General features: G+C 39.3%; 2 protein-coding genes across 6 annotated transcripts in view; both read left to right on the forward strand.

Annotated features, from left to right (window-relative positions):
- The first annotated feature begins 5,132 nt into the window (after nucleotides 1-5,132).
- rbm8a (RNA binding motif protein 8A) lies at nucleotides 5,133-9,234 on the forward strand. 2 transcript variants are annotated; one of them, XM_084358363.1, is made up of 6 exons: nucleotides 5,133-5,241; nucleotides 5,891-5,950; nucleotides 6,058-6,135; nucleotides 6,833-6,969; nucleotides 8,320-8,456; nucleotides 8,768-9,234. In XM_084358363.1, the coding sequence occupies exons 1-6, from the start codon at nucleotides 5,181-5,183 to the stop codon at nucleotides 8,814-8,816; spliced, it is 522 nt and encodes a 173-aa protein (XP_084214489.1). In that variant the 5' UTR covers nucleotides 5,133-5,180; the 3' UTR covers nucleotides 8,817-9,234. The 2 variants fall into 2 exon arrangements, with proteins under 2 accessions (XP_084214489.1, XP_084214488.1); XM_084358362.1 differs by having other exon boundaries at nucleotides 5,137-5,247.
- A 381-nt stretch (nucleotides 9,235-9,615) lies between these two features.
- otud7b (OTU deubiquitinase 7B) overlaps nucleotides 9,616-12,040 on the forward strand; it is a 39,468-nt gene continuing 37,043 nt past the window's right edge. For all 4 annotated transcript variants that reach the window (XM_084358346.1, XM_084358347.1, XM_084358348.1 and 1 more), the window contains exon 1: nucleotides 9,616-9,801. The gene's annotated coding sequence lies outside the window, so the exon portion shown is untranslated. The remainder of the gene's footprint in view (nucleotides 9,802-12,040) is intronic.

Consider the following 12,040-nt stretch of genomic DNA (forward strand, 5'->3'; position numbering starts at 1 on the left):
TCTGTCAGGGAGCCGGAGGCTTTTATAGCTCCAGAGGATGAGTCAATCACGGCTAATCACAGCTTAATCACCTCCAACGTAAAGAAGTGACCCGACGATCTCTGTGTCGGCTGAACCTTGATGCTTGATAGCCGTCACAGGAGAGACACAAAGTCCACTCTGTGAGTTGGAGAAAAAGATTCAAGCCGAGCTGCTGACCTCATGAATCTTCACACATTTACTCAAGAGCTGGTCCTAAATATATTGTTGACCTACTTTACATTTACTGTAGTTATCTGCTGGCTGAAGTTGTATTACTCTTGGGAAAGTAACGAAAAGCTTAATAAAGGTTTAACAATGACATAATAATAATAATAAACTCAATAAATGTGTTTGTGATGCTATTATAAATAAAGTCAGAAGGCTTTTGTTAACACTTTGCCAACCTGTGAACACGTTTCTTATAAGTGCTTATAAATGTCTTATCATCTCAACATAAACATGTTTATTGTGCTTTTATTATATAAGCATCGTTTCAGGACTTATAAGGGCCTTATTACCTATTAACTAATGCTTATTACAAGGACCTTAACACAGAGCATTACTGAAGATTTTTTTTTTTTTTGCCATTAAAAAAAAAAAGATCTATCACCACTACACAGTAAGGCTGCACAATTCATCAAAATATGATCAAAGTAGTGAAAAATGTGTGAAAAACAGCATTATAATGAAGTACTGTCGTGCTGCTGAGGTACCCTGGCCTACAAATATTGTAGAAAACCATAAAAGTGAAGGCATCACAAACTCAACAAACAGCTTCATAAATCCAATCATTCTGGGTGAAGTCATGTGTGTGTTATTTCCTTTATTTAATTCACATTAAACAGTTTATAATTTATCTGAGTCCTGAGCTCAGTTTCATGTACCCAGTTTCTGATGACGGTGGGTGTTAACACACACATTGTCCTGTTAACAGAGGGTCAGTTGATGAGGCAGAGTGGTGCTGACCTTTGACACTGATTAATCCTATCAGCAGCTGCCCTACACTGTGTTTGTGTTATCTGCAGCAGGATGAGACCAGCCCCCGATAACCTCAGATGATACTGTAGTTCTCCTGTGTGTCATCATACTGGGGCCTTTCGTCTGTTACTGCATATTTTTAATCTGTTTCTACCAATTATTAGATGGTTACAGTTGTTGTGTGCACATGTGCATCTTATGTGTCGTCCTTTAAATATATTCTTTGTGTTTAAACAAATTGATTTCCTCTCTTTTGTTCAGCCGTTGGCAAGGTTGGACATTGTTTGTCTGCAACGTCACTATGACAACCTGCGTATCCATCTGGTTAGCCATCTTTTGTCTGAAGCTTTGTCGGAAGCAACTTTATGCTTCTACTCCACCACATCTCAGAGGTTAATCATGTATTATTCACTCCATTACATTTGTCTGACAGCATTAGTCACTAGCTACTTTTCAGATTACAAATTTCCATTCCCATTGAATTCCATGTACCTCCAAACGTTGTGATTTATTTGTCACGATACAACACAGTGTTGTATAACAAAATGGAAGTTTGTAAACTCCTTCATGCCACACAAAAATCATACATTTTTAAAGTTTATTTATAGGCATATATAGATAAACAAGTGCATTTTTAAAATTTCCGTCTGGGGTGAATGTAAACAGCAGTAACAAAATGATGATTACAATGTGGTCGGCATCTTCACATTAAAAGTTCAACATCTGGGAAACACTGTCCATCAACTTCGACTGTGTGTGAGCACCTAGCATCAGTGACGTAAACACAGAGTCCTCCAATGTTGGCTTGAAAAAACAGTCATCGAGTGCAATAACTTGATTTGAGATGTTGTGGTGGAGACAGGTCTCTGTGAAGACGTGGCTGAATCAGGCTTTGATTTCCTGTTGTTTGTTCCAGCCTGAGTTTTGTTTAATGTTTGTCACTAAATGAAGGAAGAAATGTTCTTTTGTGTTGAGAAAATTCATCTACATCTTAAGTTAATAAACTGTTTTAAAAAAAAGCCTCTTTGATTAACTGGACCGTGCATTGTCACACAGCTGAAAACAGGCTGACACCATGAAAAGTTGACTTTTTTAAGATATGTGGTTTTCACAGGAAATATTAAACTGCCCAACAGAATACAAAGTGATAAAATGAGCTCAGCCTGAAACATCTGCGGTACATAATGCAATATATACATGAATGCAGCAGTCATATTAAAAACACGAGATATAATAACAGAACACTGACAAGGAACGTTTTATTTCACAATAAGTGGTTTTATTTTGGAGACTTCAAGTACATTTTGCTGTTAATACTTACAGACTTTTACTACAGACAAAATCAAATCGTGAAAGTGAAGTTATAGCCATTACACTTTGCAATCAACAGTTATTTCACAACAATAAAAATACTTAATAAATATAAAAAAAAAACCCTGTCAGTTGCCAGTTTAAGGTTTTGAGTGTAAATGTAAATGAAGTGTTTTCACAGCTGCTTTAAAAGCTTATCTGAACAGTAAAAATGTCTGTGCAGCCGCTTGAAACAGCTCCAGCCGGTTTGCTTTATTTGAAAGGAGCACTGAGGTCAAAACAAATGAATGATAGATGATTTTTAAGAGCATCAGAGCAGAATGAACGCTGATTATGAAAGACAAATATATCCTGCAACAACTGTAGAATGAAGCTTCCACATGATTGGTGGATTCATGTCAGATTACAGATGTTACTACACGGCTCGGTGTTGACACAGAGGTGATGTGGACATTTTCACGCTTACATGCTAGTTCAAGATCCACGAGGTCAAAGTTCAGGTCATTTCCTGATCATGCATTAGATATTTAATAAAATAGTGTTGTGCTGAATGATTATGATACAAACAGGTAGACGTCTAAACAAATTACTTGTCGTACGGACACATGTATCAAATTGCAGAATTATAGGAAAGACTTTTTTAAATGGTTATCCTTGTTGTTGACTATCTTCAACTTATCTTGTTATCTAGAGTTCACGTCAGTTGAACTTCAGTAAACCCACCACGACATGTCCTACACTGCTGCACCACCTCCACCTCCTCTACACAACCTTCTACTGTAAGTGCAACACAGTAATAACTGCTCATGGACATAAACCACACCACTGTCTTCGTCTGACCACAGATACACTTTTCTTTTATTCCTCTATCAATCCGCATCATTGCTCATATTGTGGTTTTGGATTGCAATGGCAACAGGCAGGAGCAAGTAGAGCAGCTCACTGGAAACCAGGGCTTCCTCTGATGAGCTCTGACCTGCGGCTCTACTGACGTTGGCCACTAGACGGCAACAGTGTCAGATGTTGTAAGAGCGTCCGGAGTGGAAATTTAACCCTTCCAGCTTGTTTTTAAAGCAAATGTTTCCCATTTAAATCTGTAACTTCAAGCAGCAGCTCATTGCCATAAACATGTGACAACAGATCAGGGTTAAAAAGAAATCATCACTAAAATAACCTGCTGTGTTACTGCACATGATCTGTAGTCACATTTCATTTTACCTTCACTCAGCACCAAGACAACAAGAAACTGATCCTCTCCACTCAGGCCTGTTGATTCAGTACCTACAAGCACCTGAGAGGCCTCGCTAATGCCACCAAACATACTCCCCAAATCCTCAGCTGTTCCTTCATATCCAAAACGAGTCATGAGGTATCCTTTTTACATCCCAACTCCATCCTGAAGCCAGCACAGCAAAGAAAGCCCTCCCAGGTTTCCCCAAATAAAGGGATCGGCAAAAGTATAGTGTAGACAAGAATTAGTGTGATCCGAGATGAACCCACCCTGCTAATGTTTCTAAAATCTGTGTCAGATCATATATTTCTACACTAATAAAGAGGGACAATATCCAGCTCTGCCTCCAGTATGAAGGTCAGTCTCACAATATTATCCCTGTTTTGTTACTTTAGCATTTCCCAGCCTCTTTTTTGGCTGCAGCTCTCAGCATCCCCGTCAGAAACAAAGGATTTGAACAGCCTGTTCTGATTCCACATTCGGAGATAAAATTAGAAAGTATGTCAGTTTTTCAAAAGGCTTTTTTTTCTCTTTCTATTTAGCAGGCCTGTCTGTTAGTCTTCTGTCATTTGATCCAACTCACCACCAGATGGTGATCAAGTGACTTCAGGCCTCATTACACTGATCAAGAGCCTGTCTGGATGTGTGAAAGCCCTCTGCTGGTCGTGTTGATTAATTTAACAAAATGCCTTTCAGATTCAAGATTCAAGTCTTTATTGTCATTGTGCAAAACAATGCAACAGTGAAGCATCTCCCAGAGCTGCATACTGCAGTATTAAGATAAAAGTATTAATAACAGAATAGAATAAAATGCTGGTCCAGAAGCAGGAAGTCTATGCAAAGGTTTCATCGACTAATGTAACCACCTTTTCCCTCTAAGGCCGAATAAACATCCTCAAATAATTCCAAAATAAAATGCAAAACTATGGTTTTGCATTCAGAATAATCACAAGTCTCTCCTGCCAGTGATTGCATGCTACTAACATCATTTACTTAAGTATTGTTCTTAAGTATAACTTTAACATACTTGTATTAACTTGAGTATTTCCATTTTCTGCTATTTTCTGCTTCAACTCCACTTTATTTTGGAGGCCCCCTTTTACTCTCTAGTTATTTGACAACTTTAGTTACTAGTTACTTTGCAGATTGCAGCTGTATCTGACCTGCAGCTGTGAATTTTTAAAATAATTTGGAAATTAGACAAAAACAAAACAAAACAGTGAGTCCAGTAATCAGAAAAATGCTGAATATCAGCTTCAGCATTGGGAAAACAGTCAGCCTGTAGCACACAGTGCATGTAAATATAAATATATATAACTTTTACCTGTACATGTAATACTTGAGCACATTTGTTGCCAGAAAATGACTTTTAATACACATAAAAGCACTTAAAAGTGCAAAGTTACGCATGGTTTGGGAAACAAAATTCTTTATAAATACTTCTAAATGTATTCAGCTTGACTGTTGATTGTGTTGTTTGGGACAAACTGAAGGATAAGTGAGATTTACTGTAGTTTGCTGTCCAGTAACATTTTACTGTAGTTACTTACCTTTACGCAACCTGGCAACATCCGCCGCCCCGTCGTCTCTTCCTGCGTACGCACTTTGCGTTGGTCAGCGGCGAACACACACAGGCATCATGGCGGACGTGTTGGATCTTCATGAGGCGGGAGGAGAGGACTTTCCTATGGATGAGGATGGTGATGGTAAATTTATTACTCGCAACAATAAGTAGCAGATGCTCCATAACTGTGGCTTTCCAATGATGTGAAATGTTGAGGTCTAACTTTACACCAAAAAGGGCGAAAACGCTTCAAACGCTTACTGCGTGGTAGCAGGCCTGAGAAATGCTAACAAGCTAATATTAGGCTAACGACGCACCGGTGGTTCATTCAAATGCTGCTTGTAAGCTAATGCTAACTTGTTCGTGGTTATTACAATTTCTTAAGGTAGGTCAACTCTCAGGGTGCCAAATGTTTATTAGCAAGAGTTACCCAGCTTAGCATCGTGCCGGTAGTGTACTTTACCTGAAGGTACATGTTAGCTTGTATTACACTTAGCGTGTTATTAGCCACCACTAGCATGCCTTTGAGTTTTCTTTATAGCTACCAGCTAGCAAATAGGAAGATTGGCCAAACTTCAAATAACTTACAATCTAAATATCCATAAAATATGATTTCGTGCATATTTTATAACATCATTAACTAGATAAAGGCTTATCAGAGTTCAAATAATAATAAACGCAGCAGCGTTAGTTAGCTAACGAGTGACTGAACTGCAAACCGAGGGTGCGCAGAAAGATGTCGCAGCATGCACAGATTCTGAAATGTTCAACTTTTCCGTCCTCAGAAAGCATCCACAAGTTGAAGGAGAAGGCCAAGAAAAGGAAAGGACGAGGTTTTGGCTCAGGTGAGTAACCTTTGTTGTGACACTAGTTCATGTAATCCTCCTGTTAAAGCTTTTTAATACAGTTTGATAGTAGTGGTCAGCAGTTGTAAGTATTTTTCTGTTTCCAGAGGAAGGAGCCCGGTCCAGAATCAAAGAGGACTATGATACTGTAGAACAAGACGGGGACGAGCCAGGCCCTCAGAGATGTAAGTGTTGCAGCTCAGTGTTCATGTAAACTAATAGACTAAAGCCTAAACTTTGTCACCGTGTAGTGCCTCAGTGATATATAAAGTTCCTATCTTCTCTGTCCTTTAACTTGTGTCACCAGCAACAAACTTTTAAAACTTGCGTGCACATATACTCCCATCTCGACAAAAATATGATATCCACTGCACAATAAAAAATAAATACCTGTCTACCAAGTGGTGAAGTGGGAAATGTTGCTCCATTTGTATGTGAACCAAAATAAGTTTGACAATCAGGTACATTTGTCTATGTTCATGTTGCTTTCTTTTACTTTTTCCATTTTTGTGTTGGACAAATCAAGCATGGACATACATGTATAGAAAGAGAGCAGCTTGATACACAGATTTTCTTAAAGTGAGTGTGCAGTGGATGTAAAAGTTTTCATCCAGATAATTAGGATAGTTTTTTATTTTTAGGAAATAGCTTTTGGAAAAATGCAAGCGTAGCTCTGTGTCTCAGATATACAGTTGATACATAAGAAAGTTAAATGAGGATCTCAGAATGCTTCATATTGGTTATACTGGTGTCTATTTGTACATCTAGCAAGGAATGAGAGCTTAAGTAATCATAACTCTATCATACTTACTAATTTACATTGTTGAAAGTGCTTCTTGTGTTACTATTTGACCCCTGACACCTGTTCTTGTCGTGTTGCAGCTGTGGAGGGCTGGATCCTGTTTGTGACCGGTGTACATGAGGAGGCCACAGAGGAAGACATCCACGACAAGTTCTCAGAGTTTGGAGAAATCAAGAACCTGCATCTCAACCTTGATCGCAGAACAGGCTACCTCAAGGTAAGACAGATAACCACGTAGCGCCTGCAGTTTGTTTGTTTCAGTGTGGCTTTCAATACATGGAAGTGATGTTCACATAAAGTCGATGCAAACCTGTGACTGTTTATTTTGTTGTTTTTAGTTGACACAGCTTCTGGGGCCCTTCCTTGCTCTAATACATGTGAAAGTCTAATGTTATATTTATTTTATATTATTTATTTTTTACTTATGTGTGGGATATCTTATCTGTAGTGTATCAATTCATTTAAAAGTAGTGGAGTTCATGTTTTGTTCCCCAAAAAATAAATGCCCTACACCACCATTTATGGTGACACCACAAAGCCACGTACGTCAACTTCAAGACCAAATGTCTGTTTTTATGCTTTAGCTGCAACTTCTCTGAAAGAAGCTCCAAAAGTCATGTTGACTCAACTGGAAAATTGAATATCTGCCCTAGTTTCTCTGAATCACTTGAAATTGTTGCTGAAGTGATATTGTTTCCAGATGGAGAAGAGGGTGAAACTGTATATATTAAATGTAACTTTTAAAAAACATCACATTACAATGACAAATGCTTTCATCCATTTTCTTTAAAATCCATTTGTTGTGTGTATGAAACCAGACCTCTTCTGAGTTCTACGTACAGCAGATAGTTGCTTTATCTATAAAAGTAAACCTTTTTGTCTCTACTACAATCCATGAATACTTTCTGTCATCCTGGTTATACATACTGTGGTTTTACATTAAGTCTGTTCTGCACATGACGTCTGTTGCACGTCTGTCAGGCCTGGGAGAGGGATATCTCCTCTGTTGCTCTACCTGAGGTTTCTTTCATTTCACAGGATAGAGGGTGTCCTATGTAAATATACAAATATCTAGTGTTCCCCCCTTAGACATGCTGACCCTTTTTTGTAGTCCAGATGTAAGGGGTGCGATAACTTTCCTCTAAGCCACAAGGTGGCAGCATTGTTTTGAGTATGAATTCAGAACGACGCATCTTTGTCCTGAGACTCGTCCTCCACTGTCATTTCACTCCAGCACAGAGGATGTTCATGTTAATTACAGGCTGTTTGAAGATCAGCATGATGTAGTAATGATTTTACACATTTTATTTGTCATCTTTTCAATGCCTCAGAAGACAAAATGCATAATATTGGCTAAGCTTTTGTGCCAGGTTCAAAATGTGTTTTCCCAGTTATCCCACATTGGTTTGAGCAGACATCCTGAATGACATTATTGGATTATTCAGTAATAAGAGGCCTTGTTCGCATGGCTGTTGTTAATTTAAATAGTAAAAAGCCACCAAATTCCAAAGCAGTGATGCTGTAAATGTGCAATTACTCACACGATGTCCTGATGTCCTGTCCCTAGGGATATGCACTGGTGGAGTATGAGACATACAAAGAGGCCCAGGCAGCCATGGAAGGGCTCAACGGTCAGGACATGATGGGCCAGCCTATCAGCGTTGACTGGGGATTTGTCAGAGGGCCCCCCAAGAACAAGAGGAGGTGAGGGTGGTGTCTGCTTATCAGTGTGTGTTTGGATGTGACGGCAGTTCAACTCACAAAACTACTGTGTTACATGTTTGTGCTATATTTTGGTGGTCACGTTCATATTGTTATAATAAAAAAATAAATATCACAATATCACTTATCCTGTGATGTTGACAAAATAGCTATCCAGATAAAACTGATAAATGTGAGCTGAAATATTTTATATAATGTGTTTTCTTGCAATGGAACGACCCCCTACATTTATTTTTTTATTTTAATAATTGAACCGCTTTTCCCGTTTTAATGTGACTTGTGGTTTTCCACAGGACCGGAGGACGGAGGCGCAGCAGAAGTCCAGACAGGAGGCGGCGTTGAGTTTGGCGGTTGTCATTGGCTAGAGGAGTTGTCCGTCACTTTGACCGGCAGTTTATAATCCTCTCATAAGAAGCTCACTTCAGAGTTTTTTTGTACAATATTTTGTAGCAGTTGTTAGGACATGTAGCTGTGCAGTTTCTAACATTGAGACAGGAAACTTTTCTTCTTAATAGATGAATCACAGAAGAATAAATTGGCCCAACATTTTTGTCACCTGCAAAGCATGTCCAACTCAGCTGTCGGTGGAGCTAGGTTTTTACTTCAACACCTACTTTGTGTCGTACATGTTTTATGGTTGTCATTCCCTCAAAATGTTGTTTCAGTTTTCTCAATGTAATTTGAATTTTATTGTGTTGGAGTGTTTTTGTTTTATATTACTTGGGGGTGGGGAACAAAATTAAACTTTTTAAAAGGTGAATGAATGTGTGCCCTGTGTGTTTTTTTTTATTTAGCAACTGCTCATGACGTAGGGTTTACATCATCCTAGATGACCTCACCAGGGCTGTGATGCCGCCCCGGCTATTTTGTCAACTCCAAAGCACCTGTCACTCTGGACACAGTGGCACACTCATAGGCTGCTCGGACTAAACCCCCCTGGCCCTTATTTTTCTGCAGCCAATTGGCAAGCGAGTGTTTTATACTCTGTCCTTCTCATTTGGTGTTTACTCTACTGGGGAGCGTCCGTCAAAGACCCGGAGAGCGGCCATTGGTGCTCATAAACGTCAATAAAGCGGACTCCGCTCTCTGATTGGTTGGTTCCTCGTGGGGGCGGGTTTAATTCTTCGGTTGACGTTGTTGTTGTAAGTGGTGGAGAAATTACTTTGTCGCTGGTGGTCCGGTTTGGGATTTTACGCTTAGTTCCACCTATGAAGATGCTAAAAAGTTAGGAATTGTTGGTCCTGGAGACGTATATGCTGTCCGAAAGCTGTTACTTGCAGGGAAACTAAATGGGACGATGAGAAAAACATCTGCGAGGCCGCTGAAGGTAAGCAGTAAAGGGATACTCTAGCTACTAGCATCAACGTTAGCCAGCGTTAGCCGCTGATTAGCCAGGCTTGAAGTAGCCACTTGCTAGCCAAACGTTACGGTTCGGTGTACTTACTGAAACATGAAAAACACTTGTTTGTAACGGGCAGCCATGCACGAGTATTGCATTTTCCCAGTGGGATGATTAAATAGCGTATTACATAAAAAATAAAGTTATTGCGCTGAGTGCAAACGGTGATGAACCCCATGCTTTTGAACGCCTCAAATGCGTTTATGTAAGCATGTGTATTGTTCGTTGATATTTTGTTACAAAGAATAGTCGTAGCCATAGTAGCTGGCTCAGAGTCAGACATTTAGATCAAGCCATCATCGGAAGCATTGATTTTCATTTATTTATCGTGGCAGGCAGGTTGTTTCAGTACAATTGGATGCTTATCATTGCATTAGCTTTATGAGCTGTCAATTATAGCTGTGCAGTTTAAACATTGCATTTCAAAGTTGTGCTCAATGGGAGATTATTTCTATATTCGCCTTTATATCGGGTGTGTTTTCTGCCTTTAGATTTAACTTATAGTCTATGAGCTAGCATTCAAAGAGCTGGCAGTCACGATCCAGATAATCTGAGCCCGGTTTTTATTTAAGGTGCATGTGTGATGTAACATTTACTTAAAGCACCAGCTCAGAGGAAACTGTGAAGAGTTAACTTTCCTCACTCACTCACGTGTATTTCCTCAACATTTCACTACAAACGACTTGTTTCTTTGAGTCGAGCAGTGAGAGGCATGTCATCCCAAACCTGCCTGCCAGATATGTGTGACAAAAAGCCTGAGCTAAGTGGTCGTTGGGTTCAGTTCTCCCTCCTCGTTGGGTTATTTGCCGTCATTTTCCAACATCACCACGATGAGAGAGGGTTGCATTACACTTTGCCTTGAATTATTCAGGTTCTTGTGTTTGTGGGCTCTTTTGTTTTGCAGGGACAACCAGGACAGACTGTGAAAAGTATGTTAGAGGCACAAGGTCTTTGCTTCACTTGACCTACAGGGACTGTTTATGTTGTTAGAAAGCCATATCCTGTTGGAAACACACCCAGCAGAAAGTAGGAACCTCATCTTACAAGGTTGATGGAATTTCAAGAAGCTACACGGGCTAGGAAATACATCCAGCAGTCCCACCTGTACTCAGAGCGTCTTGTAGCTCTGCAGGGTGATGTTTATAATGCATGACACACAGAACTGCCCGACAGCTGGAAAGAAGATTGTTGATCACTATCAGCGAGGGAAGTCAGAATGAACTACCAGCTTAATGCAGTCAGCTGTGTGTTTATTTGGACTGGGATGAAATATCGATGCCGCAAGATATTGTATTGCTTCCTCTTCCGATAGGATTATTGATACACTCGCGCTATTGTAGATATTTTTATTAAAACATGCGGGTGCTCTAAAAAGATGTCCCTGACAATTTGACTTACCAGAGTCACTACTTTATAACTCCCTTGTGGTGTAAACTTAGCGAGCCATAGTTTCATCCTTCCTTTAAACATTTAAAGTCCAGAACTGCTCTGCTTTCTGCCACTTAATGGCTATTTTACGTTGGAATGATGGCAAGTTGGAGACTGTGTTTGTGATAAAGGGGCACTAAGTTAAGACTCTGTGCACTTAATGTCATATTTTATAAAACTGACAGCACAATGCAGGGAAAAACTAAATAATTCCTGCACTTTGCCCTCTAAGGGGTATTTTGCATTCCTCAGTCAGACATCATGATGTATCATTAGATGTTTGTCTTACAATATACTGATTAACACAGAATTGCTGTATTGTCGTGATACTATCGTTATCATGGGCAACGTATCCTGAAACGTATCATGAGTTACTCTGTTATTCCCACGAGGGTTGCAACCATATGAGATTTCCACAGAACAATAACCATCTCAGAAATTATCACGGTTTCACGGTGTAAGCTATTACATGAATATTATTACTATCATCAGTCTGAAAGACCCTTAAGGAAAGAAATCATACGTTTTATTTGGGTTGAAAAAAATGCTTTATTCTAATTTCACATAATATCATGTCAATCAAACATGAAACTTGATATAAATTTGAAATACATGTATTCTGATAACACAAATAAGAACCAATATCATGGATAAGAAAATGTAAATGGTACGTTTTTAACCACATTATATCTTGAAACAGTATATTGCTGCAACCATTTTCCCACTCCTAGTTTTGCAT

Source organism: Pagrus pagrus, assembly GCF_965226575.1.
Source record: "Pagrus pagrus genome assembly, chromosome: 7".
Taxonomy (NCBI): Eukaryota; Metazoa; Chordata; class Actinopteri; order Spariformes; family Sparidae; genus Pagrus; species Pagrus pagrus.